Source organism: Oncorhynchus tshawytscha, linkage group LG10, assembly GCF_018296145.1.
Source record: "Oncorhynchus tshawytscha isolate Ot180627B linkage group LG10, Otsh_v2.0, whole genome shotgun sequence".
Taxonomy (NCBI): Eukaryota; Metazoa; Chordata; class Actinopteri; order Salmoniformes; family Salmonidae; genus Oncorhynchus; species Oncorhynchus tshawytscha.
Window position 1 is genome coordinate 78,571,861 of NC_056438.1, and position 21,745 is coordinate 78,593,605.

At 42.8% G+C, this 21,745-nt stretch overlaps 1 protein-coding gene across 1 annotated transcript in view; it reads left to right on the forward strand.

Annotated features, from left to right (window-relative positions):
- Positions 1–21,745, forward strand: part of LOC112259670 (vasoactive intestinal polypeptide receptor) — a 124,844-nt gene that overhangs the window by 46,233 nt on the left and 56,866 nt on the right. The window contains exons 4-5 of the mRNA XM_042329147.1: positions 13,159–13,271; positions 16,245–16,342. Of these exons, the coding sequence (XP_042185081.1) occupies positions 13,159–13,271; positions 16,245–16,342 (211 nt within the window). The remainder of the gene's footprint in view (positions 1–13,158; positions 13,272–16,244; positions 16,343–21,745) is intronic.

The following is a 21,745-nucleotide window of genomic DNA, read 5'->3' on the forward strand; positions in this document are numbered from 1 at the left end:
AGCTCTGAATTTACTAATGGACAACTTGACAATGCTCTGAATTTACGAATGCCCAGGGCGCACTCTGCCACTCCTGATTTGTATTTACGAATACACACGAAATTGTAAAATGTTTAGCTAGTCATTTGTTATGCTAACCAGCTAGCAAGAGGTTGCATAGCAACAGCATCAACTTCCGGGTAGACAGGCAAAGCTCTAGTACTCTAGACTGAAACAATACCGTTTGTTTACAGTATACTAAAATGAACTAATAGTATATAGTATGTAGTATATACTCATTAAGTATGTAGTATACAGTATGTTAGTATGTGTATTCGAACACAGATATGGTCTGAAACGCTAAGTAGCTCTTTACACTTGTACCCGTATGCCGGTTGAAAATGGTAGATTTGGTCATAGATAAGCGCCTACATTGGAAAGCAGTGGATGTCCAGTAGCATGCTACAACTGAGGTCAGACCTCTGGCTCTGCGCTTCACAGCGCTATATGGGTTTTTAAACTGACAGCTGTTCTGAATTTGAGCACCACACACACACACACACACACACACACACACACACACACACACACACGTGCGCGACAAAAAGTTGCCCTCCATCCCTTCCGCTAATTGGTCAACTTTTGCAATTTTTGTTGTCTGAGTGAGGAAATGCTGTAAATTCAGATAACTCTATGTATTTTGGAAGATAAGACGTTGAGGATGATAGTAAATACCGCGTTGAAGTCATTACAAGCAAGTCAAACACCTGTGAGTTCAAATGTGCACTTCACATTTCCATATCATAAAACCTATGTCATTTACAGTGTCAACATTTATGACCACTATGTTTGATGTAGGCCAACGGTAACAAAATAACATGGCATCATACCCTGGGTTGTTCTGAACGGAGCCTATGTCTGTCTATTGTCCAGAAACGTTGCCATGGAAATTCGCCTGAATTCACTCAAGACTCCTTTCTATCCGCATCAAAATTAGCATCAGTTTTGTCTGAATCGCCTTGTGAAAGCCTAACACTGTAAGATCCTATTTTATAACTTAGCTAGTCATGTTGACAATAGAACAAGCTTTCAAATTATGCCCATCTAACCCAGATTGCAATTTAATATGGGGGGAATTTTGGGATTTGCGTTAAAAAAAACAACGCAATAATTGTGTGAAGGCTGGGATCTAGGGTTGGGTTCCAAACAAAACAAGTGTGCTTGCTGTAGTTCCTCAACGGCACAGCTAGGAGAGGTCAAACAAATAACTTTTCAGTTGAAGACTCTTCCTGGAGTCATAAAAGTGCATTGAAATGACTTAGGAACTGTGCACACTGGAGAGGTGTGTGGCCACTTGGAGACAACAGTTACTTCTCTCGCTCAAACTCATGTAATTTGTCACGTTGCAGCTACCTTACATTTCCCATAAATATTCTTATCATGTTAAATGAATAAGTATTTTTAGATTTCAAATCCTGTGAAAAATACAGTAAATGTAAAATGCACATAAAATCAACAGTGTGATGTTTGGTTCATTCTTGTGCCAGGTGAACTTTTGTGTCCTCGGCGTTGGTCTAATGACTGTTTCCTGTCAATTGCTGCCATGATTATGCGTGTGGTTTTTCTATTTCTTCAGTAAGAAACATTTTAATTTAGCCTTATCTACATAGGCCAATTCCTACGAGTGTAAAGGGTTCAACTCTATTCAATCTGTTTCATGGAAAATCAGCTTTACAGTATGATTTTGAAATTTAAAGGAAAATTTCAGCTTTTTAGCAGAGATTGCAATTCCCAGTAGACACCACTTACAGTTTGTCCACTCAATCGTAGATTACCGTTGCAGTTCTATCACGGAATATGTAACGCTTCAGTTTTACGGACACAATAGAATCCCTATACTCTGTTTACAAGAGATACATGGTCGTAAACTCTAATTACAAGAGATACATGGTCTCAAACTCTAATTACAAGAGATACATGGTCTCAAACTCTAATTACAAGAGATACATGGTCTCAAACTCTAATTACAAGAGATACATGGTCTCAAACTCTAATTACAAGAGGTACATGGTCTCAAACTCTAATTACAAGAGATACATGGTCTCAAACTCTAATTACAAGAGATACATGGTCTCAAACTCTAATTACAAGAGATACATGGTCTCAAACTCTAATTACAAGAGATACATGGTCTCAAACTCTAATTACAAGAGATGCATGGTCTCAAACTCTAATTACAAGAGATACATGGTCTCAAACTCTAATTACAAGAGATACATGGTCTCAAACTCTAATTACAAGAGATACATGGTCTCAAACTCTAATTACAAGAGATACATGGTCTCAAACTCTAATTACAAGAGACACATGGTCTCAAACTCTAATTACAAGAGATACATGGTCTCAAACTCTAATTACAAGAGATACATGGTCTCAAACTCTAATTACAAGAGATACATGGTCTCAAACTCTAATTACAAGAGATACATGGTCTCAAACTCTAATTACAAGAGATACATGGTCTCAAACTCTAATTACAAGAGATACATGGTCTCAAACTCTATCTATACTCTAGACTCAGAAAAAGGGTTCCAATGGGGTTCTTTGGCTGTCCCCATAGGAGAACCCTTTTGTGGTTCCCGGTCAGGTAGAACCCTCTGTTGAAAGGGTTCAACATGGAACCCAAAAAATGGTTCTACCTCCAACAAAAACAAAGGTTATTTCAAGGGTCCTCCTATGGCGACAGCCAAAGAACCCTTCATTTCACCCTCTTAAACGTAGCTACATGTAATCTAAAATGGAAGTATTTATCATGAAATAAGAAATAACTAGTAATTGCTGCATACTCCAATGAAGGAAAATATGATAAAAAATATAAAAAATATTAAATATTTTATGTGATGCATTTGAAAACAATGGTATGAATAAGGCTTGAATTGACTTATATGCTTTCTAGAATCTGTAAAACCACTAACTGTAAGATTTCACCTTCCTTATAACTGTAAAATACATGTATTGCAACATTTACATGTTTTCTAAACGTATCTCTTGATCAAAACATGTTCCCACACCGCTGTGAAAGTCACGTAAAGATTAAGCTTGGCTTCCTGAACTCGTTATGAACTCAACTTTCATCTCATATTAATCTTATCCGTCTATGACAAAAAGAAAAGGTTTATTGTTTAAACTCTATTAATTATTTTAGATTAATGGCTATAAATCGATCTTTGATTGTGCTATAGTGATTAAAACACTATCCTTCTGCGCTATGATGCAAGGACTTAAACTGTAATTACAGGACAGTAGATGCATGGTGTCAAACTCTACTGTAATTACAGGACAGTAGATGCATGGTGTCAAACTCTACTGTAATTACAGGACAGTAGATGCATGGTGTCAAACTCTACTGTAATTACAGGACAGTAGATGCATGGTGTCAAACTCTACTGTAATTACAGGACAGTAGATGCATGGTGTCAAACTCTACTGTAATTACAGGACAGTAGATGCATGGTGTCAAACTCTACTGTAATTACAGGAGAGTAGATGCATGGTGTCAAACTCTACTGTAATTACAGGACAGTAGATACATGGTGTCAAACTCTACTGTAATTACAGGACAGTAGATGCATGGTGTCAAACTCTACTGTAATTACAGGAGAGTAGATGCATGGTGTCAAACTCTACTGTAATTACAGGAGAGTAGATACATGGTGTCAAACTCTACTGTAATTACAGGACAGTAGATACATGGTGTCAAACTCTACTGTAATTACAGGACAGTAGATACATGGTGTCAAACTCTACTGTAATTACAGGAGAGTAGATACATGGTGTCAAACTCTACTGTAATTACAGGAGAGTAGATACATGGTGTCAAACTCTACTGTAATTACAGGACAGTAGATACATGGTGTCAAACTCTACTGTAATTACAGGAGAGTAGATACATGGTGTCAAACTCTACTGTAATTACAGGACAGTAGATACATGGTGTCAAACTCTACTGTAATTACAGGAGAGTAGATACTGGTGTAAGGTTCAGGTTCTGGTGTTGTGGACGTCACCTCTCCCTGTATCACTTTGATAATGACTGATTTTATAATTAATTACAGGCGAGTAGTGCGTTTGGGTGCTGGGGACGACATTCTCCCACCATGCCTCTCTCTTATATATATATATATATATATATGCATCAGCTCTGTCAGGAGGAATAGGCCAAAATTCACCCAACTTATTGTGGGTAGCTTGTGGAATGCTACCCAAAACATTTGACCCAAGTTAAACCATTTAAAGGCAACGTTACCAAATGCTAATTGAGTGTATGTAAACTTCTGACCCACTGGAAATGTGATGAAAGAAATAAAAACTGAAATAAATTATTCTCTCTACTATTATTCTGACATTTCACATTCTTAAAATAAAGTGGTGATCCTAACTGACCTAAGACAGAGAATTTTTATGGATTAAATGTCAGGAATTGTGAAAAACTGACTTTAAATGTATTTGGCTAATGGAGTACAATTAGGGGGAAATATTTCTGCACCCAGGTTTGTGTGTGTGTGTGTGTGTGGGGGGGTAAACACAGAATAAGCATATAAACTAAACATGAGCGAAACAACCACATGCAGAAGATATATATCTATATATCAGACTGTCTCTCCTCAGGATGTCCTAATGCATCATTTTCTTCACAAGAAGTGCACACAGGCCCAGTGTCCACAGCCGTGTATGTGTTTTTGCCATATTGAGAGAAGAGCCTAAAATCAGACCTAAAATCAGGCCTCAGAGACAACACCATGCAGGGATGATTAACTTGTTTGAGGTACTCCCGTCGTCATGCATGACATCCAAAATCCATTGGTCTCTTGTTTGGAGGCCTGATGAAAGCATTCTTCTGGCAATCCCTCAGACACAGAGGATCCAGTGGTGGTATGGACTAAAACACCACTGGCTTATCTCTCTCTCTCTCTTTCTGCTGCCCTCGCTCTCTCTCTTCATCTCTCTCTCTCTTTCTGTCTCCCTTTCGCTCTCTCTTCCCTTTCTGTCCCCCTCTCTCTCTCTCTCTCTCTCTTCCCTTTCTGTCCCCCTCTCTCTCTCTCTCTCTCTCTTCCCTTTCTGTCCCCCTCTCTCTCTCTCTCTCTCTCTTCCCTTTCTGTCCCCCTCTCTCTCTCTCTCTCTCTCTTCCCTTTCTGTCCCCCTCTCTCTCTCTCTCTCTCTCTTCCCTTTCTGTCCCCCTCTCTCTCTCTCTCTCTCTCTTCCCTTTCTGTCCCCCTCTCTCTCTCTCTCACTGTTTCTCTCTCTCTCTCTCTCTCTCTCTCTCTCTCTCTCTCTCTCTCTCTCTCTCTCTCTCTCTCTCTCTCTCTCTCTCTCTCTCTCTCTCTCTCTCTCTCTCTCTCTCTCTCTCTCTCTCTCTCTCTCTCTCTCTCTCTCTCTCTCTCTCTCTCTCTCTCTCTCTCTCTCTCTCTCTCTCTCTCTCTCTCTCTCTCTCTCTCTCTCCTGCTGTTTGAGATAACTGAACGGACATCTTTTGCATGTTGTTGTTTTGCTCATGTTTAATAGTTTCTATGCGTATTCTGTTTTTACACATTTTGTCTATATATATCTTGATACACTGCCATCGGTTGCCATGAATTTGACAGTAATTTACAAACAGCTCAGTGGCAAGTCGATTTCTGTATTTCATATTACAGGACACCTACTGTCATGTAAATACTGGACTGAATCAAGTACTGTGCAATGACACACAGTACAAATACCGTAACGTTGACTGTATTATACTGTAAAACGTTGGAATGAATGGATGATTGAATGGATGATTGAATGGATGATTGAATGGATGATTGAATGGACGATTGAATAGATGTTTGAATGGATGATTGAATGGATGATTGAATGGATGATTGAATGGACGATTGAATGGACGATTGAATGGATGTTTGAATGGATGTTTGAATGGATGTTTGAATGGATGATTGAATGGATGATTGAATAGATGTTTGAATGGATGATTGAATGGACGATTGAATGGACGATTGAATGGATGATTGAATGGATGTTTGAATGGATGATTGAATAGATGTTTGAATGGATGATTGAATGGACGATTGAATGGATGATTGAATGGACGATTGAATGGATGATTGAATGGATGATTGAATGGACGATTGAATGGATGATTGAATGGACGATTGAATGGATGATTGAATGGATGATTGAATGGACGATTGAATAGATGTTTGAATGGATGATTGAATGGATGATTGAATGGATGATTGAATGGACGATTGAATGGACGATTGAATGGATGTTTGAATGGATGTTTGAATGGATGTTTGAATGGATGATTGAATGGATGATTGAATAGATGTTTGAATGGATGATTGAATGGACGATTGAATGGACGATTGAATGGATGATTGAATGGATGTTTGAATGGATGATTGAATAGATGTTTGAATGGATGATTGAATGGACGATTGAATGGATGATTGAATGGACGATTGAATGGATGATTGAATGGATGATTGAATGGATGTTTGAATGGATGTTTGAATGGACGATTGAATGGACGATTGAATGGACGATTGAATGGATGATTGAATGAAATTCATTGGAGGGGAGGGGTTTGTATTTCACAGTATTTGACTGTTATTGCAAGGGATTGTTGCAAGCAGGTTGGCTGCTAGGCAAAGTGTTTAAACATTACAGTGTATTAATGAACAGTTGGTGTTTTATATCACTTGTACTTTTAGAGGCCTTAAACAAAAGACGTCAAAAACTGGCAGCGACTGCAGGGCCAAACCGACCAATAGGACGTGTTTAAATATTCAACCATTAAAAAGGTTTAAGACTTGCTGCCACTCCAATCTGTCCCTAAGACATTTTACATTTAATTGATGTGGCACTATAACCACATAGGAGTTAAATTAGTACAGCATTCTCATTCACAGGTTCAACAAATGTAGCCGCTGACAAGGCACGACTCAAAATATGTTAATGAGCCATAAACAACAATATGACTAGTGGTCAAAAGGTTTTTGGAGCTCCTAAAATACGGTACAGTACTGTATTCTGTTGGGTGGAATTACAGCACCATTTGAAATACAGAAATTCTTTCCCTGCCCACAATATTTTCCCACAATGCACCATCATTTACAGTACGCTGCAGTAAAAGGTTTTAGGGTATTGCACTGTTGATAATACTGAAACAAATGACGGTATAAATTGTAGTTTTCCGTTACAATGTAGGCTACTTGAGTCATCATTGTCAGCTTTACCAAAACAGCATAACGCATTGAAAGCTGCTGACAACATTTATATCCAAATGAACAACAGAATTCCAAGCTAACATGCTACTTCACTGCCTGTTGTCTCAAGCTACAGACCAGAGAGGGCATACTGCAAAAGCAGGATCAATGAGTTAGCCAGCTAACTCATTGATAAACAACCAGAAATAACTACAGATTTTCTGGATCATTAAAGAAAGATAAACTTCAATGTGACTATTGAGTCAATTAGACCAAGCTTCTCTTTCTAAAAAAAAAAAGGTAAAAATAAATAAATAAAGTTATTTCATAATACTATTATTTCATAATACTTAGGCACGTTAGCTGGCTAACACATTGAACCTCCTTTTTCGTACAGTATACTCCTCTGCTATGAGCAAACCTACTTGAATGTAGCGATAATATTGTGTTTACTGTGGGGTAGGTGGGGGGAACTTTTGAAGGGTAGTGTGTTTGTGGCTGACATTTCTCTCGTAGTGAGTGAAGAATGGTAACATTCTAAACCATTCCTTCTTCAGTAATGCCTGTTATGTATTTCCAAATACTTACACCAATCAATCCATCAGTTGTATTATTGTTTTGATCTGTTGATATTAACTCATGTGGTTTTGATTTGTGAATAATCACTAGAACGAACACCTTTCTAGACAGCGCAGTTTCTTTCCTTCCTGTTCATCCTTGTAATCATATCCAATGATGTCCCCATAGACCATACTGTAGACATGTACCCTGTGTGTCCCCATAGACCATACTGTAGACCTGTACTCTGTGTGTCCCCATAGACCATACTGTAGACCAATACCCTGTGTGTCCCCATAGACCATACTGTAGACCTGTACCCTGTGTGTCCCCATAGACCATACTGTAGACCAATACCCTGTGTGTCCCCATAGACCATACTGTAAACCCTTACCCTGTGTCCCCATAGACCATACTGTAGATCCGTACCCTGTGTCCCCATAGACCATACTGTAAACCCGTACCCTGTGTGTCCCCATAGACCATACTGTAGACCCGTACCCTGTGTGTCCCCATAGACCATACTGTAGACCCGTACCCTGTGTGTCCCCATAGACCATACTGTAGACCTGTACACTGTGTCCCCATAGACCATACTGTAGACCCTTACCCTGTGTGTCCCCATAGACCATACTGTAGACCCTTACCCTGTGTGTTCACATAGACCATACTGTAAAACCGTACCCTGTGTGTCCCCATAGACCATACTGTAGAACCGTACCCTGTGTGTCCCCATAGACCATACTGTAGACCCGTACCCTGTGTGCCCTTGAGCAAGGCACGTGACCCTAATTTACTCCAGGGGTACCGTACTACTATGGCTGACCTTGTAAAACAACACATTCCACTGCACCTATCTGCTGGATGTGACAATACAGCATTTTCTTTTGTTTTACACACACACACACACACACACACACACACACACACACACACACACACACACACACACACACACACACACACACACACACACACACAGAACCTGTAAGCCTCAGTGCATCACAGGGGCCATCATATCCCGTCCTGACAGTAAAGACTTCAATTTGCTGAAGTGGACTATGTTCCAGTGAGACTCTCTTGTGTAAAATAATTGGATCTGAATAAAGGAGGGAAAAAGTTGCCCCTTCTGATATTTAAAGACGAGAAGAAACCACTAGTATTTCACCGAGAATGTGTCTTGTTTTTTGTGCTCCTTGGAGGAGACTGTTGTGTTGATCAGTGGAGTGGGAAGGCAGAAGAGATTTCTCAACACTTGGTTTGATTGCTTTGAAGATTGGGGGGGTAGAGAAGGGGGTGAGGGGGTAGAGAAGGGGGTAGAGTGGGGTTAGAAGATTGGGGGAGTGGGGGTAGAGAAGGGGTAGAGTGGGGGGTAGAGAAGGGGGTAGAGGGGGGGAGAAGGGGGGTAGAGTGGGGGTAGAAGATTGGGGGTAGAGTGGGGGTAGAAGATTGGGGGGTAGAGTGGGGGTAGAAGATTGGGGGTAGAGTGAAGGTAGAAGATTGGGGGGAGTGGGGGTCGAAGATTGGGGGGGGTAGAGTGGGGGTCGAAGATTGGGGGGTAGAGTGGGGGTCGAAGATTGGGGGTAGAGTGGGGGTAGAAGATTGGGGGGTAGAAGATTGGGGGTAGAGTGGGGGTAGAAGATTAGGGGGTAGAGTGGGGTCTACCGAGAAGAAACCACTAGTATTTCACCGAGAATGTGTCTTGTTTTTTGTGCTCCTTGGAGGAGACTGTTGTGTTGATCAGTGGAGTGGGAAGGCAGAAGAGATTTCTCAACACTTGGTTTGATTGCTTTGAAGATTGGGGGGGTAGAGAAGGGGTAGGGGGGTAGAGAAGGGGTGGGGGGTAGAGAAGGGGGTAGAGTGGGGGTAGAGAAGGGGGTAGAGGGGGGTACAGTGCGATTAGAAGATTGTGGGGGTAGAAGATTAGGGGGTAGAGTGGGGGTAGAAGATTGGGGGGTAGAGTGGGGGTAGAAGATTGGGGGTAGAGAAGGGGTAGAAGATTAGGGGGTAGAGTGGGGGAAGAAGATTAGGGGTAGAGTGGGGGTAGAGAAGGGGGTAGAGTGGGGGTAGAAAAGGGGGGTAGAGTGGGGGTAGAAAAGGGGGTAGAAGATAGCATAATACAGAAAAAAGCTTAACAAAAAACATTTTGAAAACAAATGTCAGAGTTGGGCTCTGTTGAACTATTGTATTTTAACTTGATTGAGCTGAACATATGAAAACGTATTGTTTTGGTTTTGGAGATGACCTGTAAATGACTGTACCTTCTGTTACACACATTTTAAAAAAAAAATGCCGTTAACGACATTGCATTGTGGGAAAACAAATGTAACGGCCGGGAAATATTTGATGTATTTAGGACATGGCCATAAAATCATGCAACATAAAACACGGTAGTGCTTCAGTTACTGTATTTCTGCTTAGCCTAGTGGTTAGAGTGTTAGCCTGTGGTTAGAGTGTAGAGGCGGCAGGTAGCCTGTGGTTAGAGTGTAGAGGCGGCAGGGTAGCCTAGTGGTTAGAGTGTAGAGGCGGCAGGGTGGCCTAGTGGTTAGGTGTAGAGGCGGCAGGGTGGCCTAGTGGTTAGAGTGTAGAGGCGGCAAGGTCGCCTAGTCGTTAGAGAGTTGGACTAGTAACCGGAAGGTTGCAAGTTCAAACCCCGAGCTGACAAGGTACAAATCTGTCGTTCTGCCCCTGAACAGGCAGTTAACCCACTGTTCCTAGGCTGTCATTGAAAATAAGAATTTGTTCTTAACTGACTTGCCTAGTTAAATAAAGGTTAAACTAAAAATATATTTTTTTAAAGTAAGAGAAAATGTTGTTTTTTTTTGTTGCACATTGTTATTATACATCCTTTACGGTTGCTAGTCCAACGCTCTAACCACTAGGCTACCCTATTAAAGCAAACATATATCCTTAGGAAAAGGCACATCAACCAAATAAATCATTATCAATTGTTAAACGTAAACCAAGCACAAGCATAATATGAGCTACATGTAAAACACTGGCCCCTTGGAAAAATTTGGTGAATAATAACATCACTTAGCCTGAATTCAAACAACTATCCCCCTCCCCCACATTTTACAAAAGATTACAATAACAGTAATGGTACCATCAATGGATTACAGTAACAACATTGGTAACCGTAAAACTGTTTTGTTTACGGTAACATACTGGCAGTCAGTTAACTGGAAAACAACAACATCCTTTATCAAAGTTCCCTGCATGCTGTAATACAGGTAGATTGTTTAACACATTTTTTCATATCTGTGTTTTGATTAATTAATCTTATGCTACACAAAGATAAATAACATAACTAAGGTTGTAACATTCTGGAAACTCCCAGGTTTTCCAGAATTCCCAGTTGGATGATTGTTCCAGGACTTCTGAACGTTTTGGATTAAAGTTAACAGAAGTTTGCAGCCCTACTTGCAGGCATGATGTGGCCTGTAAAATCCTAAATTTCAGACCACTGTATAAGAGTAAAACTATAAGGTCTTATGAATTATGGCCTTATGAAATATGTATTGTGTTAAAGCAGTAATATTCAATGTCAGGGGAGGAACTGCAGTGAGGTCGCCAAAAATGTTTTCTTGGGGGGAACAAAATAAAATAAGAGTATAAATTATTGTATGGGAAAGGAAAGGAGGATACCTAGTCAGTTGTACAGCTGGACACATTCAACTGACATGTGTATTCCGTATCTAAGCCAACCCCTCTGAATCAGAGAGATGATGGGGGGGGCTGCCTTATTCGACAGGCACATCATTGGTGCCTGGGGAACAGTAGGTTAACTGCCTGTTCAGGGAAGAACAACAGATTTTTACCTTGTCAGTTCAGGGATTCGGGACAATACACAAAAGTTTTAGAGAAAGATCTTTTTTTTATTAAAAAGCTATTTTATTGAGTACGTTTATTTATTGGTTTCTTGAATTTTGGTAAGAGATGAAAATGTAATTCATTGAAGGTTATTTGTTGATGTCAAAATCGAAATTTACAGATTTTAAGGCTGTGTCATTAGATTTGGGGTGGGGTCCCGATAAATTCTGCCATAATTTAATTTTAATGACAACTTATTCTCTTAGAATCTCAATTGGCCACAAGACTGAACAAGGATGAATGCAACTGCTATGTCTCTGTCACTAACAAAAACAGTCATGGGTGGTAACTCTACAATTCATTTTAAAGGCAAGGCACTGGGAAATATGCAAATAAGTCTCTACAGGAACAGTATGTTACTGTAAAATGACCACAGTAGTATTATTGGTACTGTAAATAAATTACAGTAACAATATTGAATACCGTAAAATATGGTACGTAAGATACTGTTCCTTTTTTTTTACAGTAACTTACAGTTAACTGGCTGCCAGTAAGTTACTGTAAAAACAAGTAGAGTGTAGGTAACCTGTTATAACTGTCCGCTCTGTTGTCTAGGTAACCTGTTATAACTGTCCGCTCTGTCGTCTAGGTAACCTGTTATAACTGTCTGCTCTGTTGTCTAGGTAACCTGTTACACCTGTCCCCTCTGTCTTCTAGGTAACATGTTATAACTGTCCACTCTGTCGTCTAGGTAACCTGTTATAACTGTCCTCTCTGTCATCTAGGTAACCTGTTACACCTGTCCTCTCTGTCATCTAGGTAACCTATTACACCTGTCCCCTCTGTCGTCTAGGTAACCTGTCACACCTGTCCTCTTTGTTGTCTAGGTAACCTGTTACACCTGTCCTCTCTGTCATCTTGGGAACCTGTTACACCTGTCCTCTCTGTCATCTAGGTAACCTGTTACACCTGTCCTCTAAGTAACCTGTCACACCTGTCCTCTCTGTTATCTAGGTAACCTGTTACACCTGTCCCCTCTGTCATCTAGGTAACCTGTTACACCTGTCCTCTTTGTCGTCTAGGTAACCTGTTACACCTGTCCTCTCTGTCATCTAGGTAACCTATTACACCTGTCCTCTTTGTCATCTAGGTAACCTGTTACACCTGTCCTCTTTGTCGTCTAGGTAACCTGTTACACCTGTCCTCTCTGTCATCTAGGTAACCTATTACACCTGTCCTCTTTGTCATCTAGGTAACCTGTTACACCTGTCCTCTCTGTCATCTAGGTAACCTGTTACACCTGTCCCCTCTGTCGTCTAGGTAACCTGTTACACCTGTCCTCTCTGTCATCTAGGTAACCTGTTACACCTGTCCTCTCTGTCATCTAGGTAACCTATTACACCTGTCCTCTTTGTCATCTAGGTAACCTGTTACACCTGTCCTCTCTGTCATCTAGGTAACCTGTTACACCTGTCCTCTCTGTCATCTAGGTAACCTGTTACACCTGTCCTCTCTGTCATCAAGGTAACCTGTTACACCTGTCCTCTCTGTCATCAAGGTAACCTGTCGAAGACCTGCACCAGTGATGGCTGGTCTGAGGTTAGCCCTGCTTCCTATGCACTGAATTGTGGGTACAATGCCAACGTCACCAAAGTTGATGATGATGACATGGTAGGTATGGCAACCAGTGTCTTTTACAGATCCATCAATACATTTCTAATCATTTATTGACCAATGTTCATAAATCAGTGACCTTTTGTATTTGTGTAACGGTGATAACAAGACAATGGCTTTTTACTTTACGATAAAAAAGTGTTTAGGTCCCCGAGCTAATGCCCAGGCTTCAGCTCAGCGGGCTAAAATGGTCTGGTGGTGCACAGACAGCCTGGATTCAAACTGAGTCGGCCACATAGAGCTACAATACCAACAGACTTGACATGTTGCTCCCTGGAGTAAAGGAGCATGTATGAAGGCTACATTTGAAATGCCACTCAATTCCCACTACAGTAAGGAATAGGGTGCCCTATGGGCCTGGTCTAAAGTAGTGGGCTACAGTATGGAATAGGGTGCCCTATGGGCCTGGTCTAAAGTAGTGGGCTACAGTATGGAATAGGGTGCCCTATGGGCCTGGTCTAAAGTAGTGGGCTACAGTATGGAATAGGGTGCCCTATGGGCCTGGTCTAAAGTAGTGGGCTACAGTATGGAATAGGGTGCCCTATGGGCCTGGTCTAAAGTAGTGGACGACAGTATGGAATAGGGTGCCCTATGGGCCTGGTCTAAAGTAGTGGACGACAGTATGGAATAAGGTACCCTATGGGCCTGGTCTAAAGTAGTGGAGGACAGTATGGAATAGGGTGCCCTATGGGCCTGGTCTAAAATAGTGGACTACAGTATGGAATAGGGTGCCCTATGGGCCTGGTCTAAAGTAGTGGACTACAGTATGGAATAGGGTGCCCTATGGGCCTGGTCTAACGTAGTGGACGACAGTATGGAATAGGGTGCCCTATGGGCCTGGTCTAAAGTAGTGGACGACAGTATGGAATAGGGTGTCCTATGGGCCTGGTCTAAAATAGTGGACGACAGTATGGAATAGGGTGCCCTATGGGCCTGGTCTAACGTAGTGGACGACAGTATGGAATAGGGTGCCTTATGGGCCTGGTCTAAAGTAGTGGACGACAGTATGGAATAGGGTGTCCCTATGGGCCTGGTCTAAAGTAGTGGACGACAGTATGGAATAGGGTGCCCTATGGGCCTGGTCTAAAGTAGTGGACGACAGTATGGAATAGGGTGCCCTATGGGCCTGGTCTAAAATAGTGGACTACAGTATGGAATAGGGTGCCCTATGGGCCTGGTCTAAAGTAGTGGACTACAGTATGGAATAGGGTGCCCTATGGGCCTGGTCTAAAGTAGTGGACGACAGTATGGAATAGGGTGCCTTATGGGCCTGGTCTAAAGTAGTGGACTACAGTATGGAATAGGGTGTCCTATGGGCCTGGTCTAAAGTAGTGGACTACAGTATGGAATAGGGTGCCCTATGGGCCTGGTCTAAAGTAGTGGACGACAGTATGGAATAGGGTGCCCTATGGGCCTGGTCTAAAGTAGTGGACGACAGTATGGAATAGGGTCCTATGGGCCTGGTCTAAAGTAGTGGACGACAGTATGGAATAGGGTGCCCTATGGGCCTGGTCTAAAGTAGTGGACGACAGTATGGAATAGGGTGCCCTATGGGCCTGGTCTAAAGTAGTGGACGACAGTATGGAATAGGGTGTCCTATGGGCCTGGTCTAAAGTAGTGGACGACAGTATGGAATAGGGTACCCTATGGGCCTGGTCTAAAGTAGTGGACGACAGTATGGAATAGGGTGCCCTATGGGCCTGGTCTAAAGTAGTGGACGACAGTATGGAATAGGGTGTCCTATGGGCCTGGTCTAAAGTAGTGGACGACAGTATGGAATAGGGTGCCCTATGGGCCTGGTCTAACGTAGTGGACGACAGTATGGAATAGGGTGCCATTATTAGGGCCTTGTGTTTTCCACAATCATATGACGTAACTAGAATGTATCCTGTATTTTAATTATTTCCTGAAATTAGAATTACATCAAAAGGAAAAGTAATTGTCGGAGGATAGTGCTAACCATTATAGATTTGCCCATGTGTGGCGCAGCGGTCTAAGGCACTCCATCTCAGTGCTAGAGGTGTCACTACAGTCCCTGGTTCGATTCCAGGCTGTATCACCACCGGCCTTGTGATTGGGAGCCCCACAGGGCGTAACTAGAATGGCCCAGTATTTTCCGGGTTTGCAAATTGGCCCAGCGGCATCCGGGTTTGCAATTGGCCCAGCGGCGTCCGGGTTTGCAATTTGCCCATGTGTGGCGGGTTTGCAATTCCATCTCAGTGCTAGGGTTTCACTACAGTCCCAGCGTCGTTCCAGGCTGTATCACCACCGGCCGGGTTTGGGAGCCCAGCAGGGCGTCCGGGTTTGCAATTGGCCCAGCGTCGTCCGGGTTTGCAATTGGCCCAGCGTCGTCCGGGTTTGCAATTGGCCCAGCGTCGTCCGGGTTTGCAATTGGCCCAGCGTCGTCCGGGTTTGCAATTGGCCCAGCGTCGTCCGGGTTTGCAATTGGCCCAGCGTCGTAAGAATTTGTTCTTGACGGACTTGCCTAGTTAAATAAAGGTTAAATACAAATGAACATAAATCATGCTTATTGATAGATAATTGTTTTAACGTATACATGCATTGATTCTTGAAGAATAAAACTTGATTTTTGAAGAATAAAACTTGATTCTTGAAGAATAAAACTTGAAAGAATAAAACTTGAAAGAATAAAACTTGATTCTTGAAGAATAAAACTTGATTCTTGAAGAATATGAGCTTAGTTCAACTGTCGTACCCCATCAGAACCTAAAATATAAACTTGTTGATCAAAATAGATCATTTTGTACTGTACATCACAGGTGGTCAGTCTTTGCTTCCATAGCTCTGTCTATGAATTTGAGAGTGGTTACTTTTCTCCAGGCCCATCTTTCAGCTTTTTACCAAAACAGAGGTGGGTTGGCCCTCTTTTTGTTATTGTTTTTTTGAGCTTTGAACGCGAGGTGTGAGCAGTAACATGTTTTAATGTGTCTACTTGTGTGTTTCTCTCAGGCGGAGTTCTACTGGGCAGTGAAAGTAGGCTACACTATCGGACACAGTCTCTCTCTCATCTCCCTCACTATCGCTATCGTCCTACTCTGCACTTTTAGGTAGGATTCTTTACTGTGCTTACATCACCAGCTGCTCGAAAGCTTATCGAGAACAGCGTGGGGTGTTTACATATGGAACAACAAAGACTCTAAGGATGTTTTTCCTCTGCATATTTTAGTCACGGTGGTTTGCGATTTAAGACTAATGTTTTTCTTTTAAATCTGTCCTATTTTTAAAACATGTATAGTATTGCCTATCAATGTGTTGTCAATACCTTTCGTATGATTCTTCCTTTAAAAAAAAAAAAGTATCTGATGACATTAACGTGGTGAGAGATGAACATGAATTTCTCTGGTCTCTACTGTTGCAGTCATGACGCAAGTGGCGCTGTGCTGTCAAATCCTCCCATGTTTCTAGTTTAGTGGCACTATGCTGTCAAATCCTCCCATGTTTCTAGTTTAGTGGCGCTATGCTGTCAAATCCTCCCATGTTTCTAGTTTAGTGGCGCTATGCTGTCAAATCCTCCCGTGTTTCTAGTTTAGTGGCGCTATGCTGTCAAATCCTCCCATGTTTCTAGTTTAGTGGCGCTATGCTGTCAAATCCTCCCATGTTTCTAGTTTAGTGGCGCTATGCTGTCAAATCCTCCCATGTTTCTAGTTTAGTGGCGCTATGCTGTCAAATCCTCCCACATGTTTCTAGTTTGACCAGCTGTTTTTGAATTCGGTTGTCATATTGGCAGGTTTGCTTGCACAAACTATTTTTTCTAGCTTAGTGTTTTGATATGCAATGTGATCTCCTCTCAAGGACCAGTGTTTGTATTTATTATGGCTATTCAACTTTTAAAACATTACAATACATTCACAACATGTTTCCCAACACATTAAGTGTGTGTCCTCAGGCCCCTACTCTACTGGCATTATAATAAGTAGTGTGAAAATATAGTTAGAAATGTTCATGGATAACAGTAGCCGTGGAGAGGAAGGAGAGGAGGAAGACTGGATAGGAAGAAGAGTGAAGGAGACAGAGGAGGAAGACTGGATAGGAAGAAGAGTGAAGGAGACAGAGGAGGAAGACTAGATAGGAAGAAGAGTGAAGGAGACAGAGGAGGAAGACTGGATAGGAAGAAGAGTGAAGGAGACAGAGGAGGAAGACTAGATAGGAAGAAGAATGAAGGAGGCAGAGGAGGAAGACTAGATAGGAAGAAGAGTGAAGGAGACAGAGGAGGAAGACTAGATAGGAAGAAGAGTGAAGGAGACAGAGGAGGAAGACTGGATAGGAAGAAGAGTGAAGGAGACAGAGGAGGAAGACTAGATAGGAAGAAGAGTGAAGGAGACAGAGGAGGAAGACTAGATAGGAAGAAGAGTGAAGGAGACAGAGGAGGAAGACTAGATAGGAAGAAGAGTGAAGGAGACAGAGGAGGAAGACTAGAAGAAGAGTGAAGGAACAGAAGAAGACTGAAGGAGAAGAGTGAAGGAGACAGAGGAGGAAGACTGGATAGGAAGAAGAGTGAAGGAGACAGAGGAGGAAGACTGGATAGGAAGAAGAGTGAAGGAGACAGAGGAGGAAGACTGGATAGGAAGAAGAGTGAAGGAGACAGAGGAGGAAGACTGGATAGGAAGAAGAGTGAAGGAGACAGAGGAGGAAGACTGGATAGGAAGAAGAGTGAAGGAGACAGAGGAGGAAGACTGGATAGGAAGAAGAGTGAAGGAGACAGAGGAGGAAGACTGGATAGGAAGAAGAGTGAAGGAGACAGAGGAGGAAGACTGGATAGGAAGAAGAGTGAAGGAGACAGAGGAGGAAGACTGGATAGGAAGAAGAGTGAAGGAGACAGAGGAGGAAGACTAGATAGGAAGAAGAGTGAAGGAGACAGAGGAGGAAGACTAGATAGGAAGAAGAGTGAAGGAGACAGAGGAGGAAGACTAGATAGGAAGAAGAGTGAAGGAGACAGAGGAGGAAGACTGGATAGGAAGAAGAGTGAAGGAGACAGAGGAGGAAGACTAGATAGGAAGAAGAGTGAAGGAGACAGAGGAGGAAGACTAGATAGGAAGAAGAGTGAAGGAGACAGAGGAGGAAGACTAGATAGGAAGAAGAGTGAAGGAGACAGAGGAGGAAGACTAGATAGGAAGAAGAGTGAAGGAGACAGAGGAGGAAGACTAGATAGGAAGAAGAGTGAAGGAGACAGAGGAGGAAGACTGGATAGGAAGAAGAGTGAAGGAGACAGAGGAGGAAGACTGGATAGGAAGAAGAGTGAAGGAGACAGGAGGAAGACTGGATAGGAAGAAGAGTGAAGGAGACAGAGGAGGAAGACTAGATAGGAAGAAGAGTGAAGGAGACAGAGGAGGAAGACTGGATAGGAAGAAGAGTGAAGGAGACAGAGGAGGAAGACTAGATAGGAAGAAGAGTGAAGGAGCCATGGATAGGAAGAAGAGTGAAGGAGACAGAGGAGGAAGACTAGATAGGAAGAAGAGTGAAGGAGACAGAGGAGGAAGACTGGATAGGAAGAAGAGTGAAGGAGACAGAGGAGGAAGACTGGATAGGAAGAAGAGTGAAGGAGACAGAGGAGGAAGACTAGATAGGAAGAAGAGTGAAGGAGACAGAGGAGGAAGACTGGATAGGAAGAAGAGTGAAGGAGACAGAGGAGGAAGACTGGATAGGAAGAAGAGTGAAGGAGACAGAGGAGGAAGACTAGATAGGAAGAAGAGTGAAGGAGACAGAGGAGGAAGACTGGATAGGAAGAAGAGTGAAGGAGACAGAGGAGGAAGACTAGATAGGAAGAAGAGTGAAGGAGACAGAGGAGGAAGACTAGATAGGAAGAAGAGTGAAGGAGACAGAGGAGGAAGACTAGATAGGAAGAAGAGTGAAGGAGACAGAGGAGGAAGACTAGATAGGAAGAAGAGTGAAGGAGACAGAGGAGGAAGACTGGATAGGAAGAAGAGTGAAGGAGACAGAGGAGGAAGACTAGATAGGAAGAAGAGTGAAGGAGACAGAGGAGGAAGACTAGATAGGAAGAAGAGTGAAGGAGACAGAGGAGGAAGACTGGATAGGAAGAAGAGTGAAGGAGACAGAGGAGGAAGACTAGATAGGAAGAAGAGTGAAGGAGACAGAGGAGGAAGACTAGATAGGAAGAAGAGTGAAGGAGACAGAGGAGGAAGACTGGATAGGAAGAAGAGTGAAGGAGACAGAGGAGGAAGACTGGATAGGAAGAAGAGTGAAGGAGACAGAGGAGGAAGACTGGATAGGAAGAAGAGTGAAGGAGACAGAGGAGGAAGACTAGATAGGAAGAAGAGTGAAGGAGACAGAGGAGGAAGACTGGATAGGAAGAAGAGTGAAGGAGACAGAGGAGGAAGACTGGATAGGAAGAAGAGTGAAGGAGACAGGAGGAAGACTGGATAGGAAGAAGAGTGAAGGAGACAGAGGAGGAAGACTAGATAGGAAGAAGAGTGAAGGAGACAGAGGAGGAAGACTGGATAGGAAGAAGAGTGAAGGAGACAGAGGAGGAAGACTAGATAGGAAGAAGAGTGAAGGAGCCGGGGAGGAAGACTGGATAGGAAGAAGAGTGAAGGAGACAGAGGAGGAAGACTAGATAGGAAGAAGAGTGAAGGAGACAGAGGAGGAAGACTGGATAGGAAGAAGAGTGAAGGAGACAGAGGAGGAAGACTAGATAGGAAGAAGAGTGAAGGAGACAGAGGAGGAAGACTGGATAGGAAGAAGAGTGAAGGAGACAGAGGAGGAAGACTGGATAGGAAGAAGAGTGAAGGAAACAGAGGAGGAAGACTAGATAGGAAGAAGAGTGAAAGAGACAGAGGAGGAAGACTAGATAGGAAGAAGAGTGAAGGAGACAGAGGAGGAAGACTAGATAGGAAGAAGAGTGAAGGAGACAGAGGAGTAAAGGTAAAGATATGATTACAGAGCCTGACAATTTATTATTCCAAACAATGTTTTTGAGAGAAAATACAGAAATGAGGCAAGCAATGGGGGAAACTGTTAACCAAAGTATTTTATCTAATAGTGTGCTATTTATTAATAAAGATTGGAGAGGAAGGAGAAGGAAAAATTAAGGGAGTAAAAAGAGTGAAGCAAGGAGGGTGTAGAAGAGTGAAGCGAGGAGGGTGTAGAAGAGTGAAGCGAGGAGGGTGTAGAAGAGTGAAGCAAGGAGGGTGTAGAAGAGTGAAGCAAGGAGGGTGTAGAAGAGTGAAGCGAGGAGGGTGTAGAAGAGTGAAGCGAGGAGGGTGTAGAAGAGTGAAGCGAGGAGGGTGTAGAAGAGTGAAGCGAGGAGGGTGTAGAAGAGTGAAGCGAGGAGGGTGTAGAAGAGTGAAGCAAGGAGGGTGTAGAAGAGTGAAGCGAGGAGGGTGTAGAAGAGTGAAGCGAGGAGGGTGTAGAAGAGTGAAGCGAGGAGGGTGTAGAAGAGTGAAGCGAGGAGGGTGTAGAAGAGTGAAGCGAGGAGGGTGTAGAAGAGTGAAGCGAGGAGGGTGTAGAAGAGTGAGGTGGAAAGGTGAAGAGAAGGAAAGGAAGACGAGTGAAGAAAAGAGGAGGAGAAAGATTGGAGGAGAAGAAAAAGTTGAGAGTAAGAAGAGTGACACAAGGAGAGTGTAGAAGAGCAGACAGAGGAGATACAATGACTCTTTCTAAGAAACAGAAATGCACTTTATGAAAAACTTGATGAGAGAATTTCCATTTATACGCTCCGGTCAAGACGATAGAATGGTTCACTGCACCCTTTGTAATTCCTCTCTTTCAATTGGCATCCGGAGAAGAACGGCAGTGGTGGAACATCAACAGACGAAAAGCATAAAGCCTCTCTGATTGGCTGTGTTGGTTTGCCCTCTGTCACCACATAAAGCCTCTCTGATTGGCTGTGTTGGTTTGCCCTCTGTCACCACATAAAGCCTCTCTGATTGGCCGTGTTGGTTTGCCCTCTGTCACCACATAAAGCCTCTCTGATTGGCCGTGTTGGTTTGCCCTCTGTCACCACATAAAGCCTCTCTGATTGGCCGTGTTGGTTTGCCCTCTGTCACCACATTCTTCAAGAAGGTAGAGCCTTCCCAATAACAATATGATTTAGCTGTGCAGGAGGGTGTCTTTGCATAGCACACTATGTGACACAATCATAGTTACAGATCTATGGACTGCACAGCACAACTGACATGAAAGCTTTATGAGCCGAAGTTTACATGTGCTAGGACAAAATGTGACGCCACAGTGAGTAACGTGTTAGCATCACGTGCTAGGACAAAATGTGATGCCACAGTGAGTAACGTGTTAGCATCACGTGCTAGGACAAAATGTGATGCCACAGTGAGTAACGTGTTAGCATCACGTGCTAGGACAAAATGTGACGCCATAGTGAGTAACGTGTTAGCATCACGTGCTAGGACAAAATGTGATGCCACAGTGAGTAACGTGTTAGCATCACGTGCTAGGACAAAATGTGAAGCCATAGTGAGTAATGTGTTAGCATCACG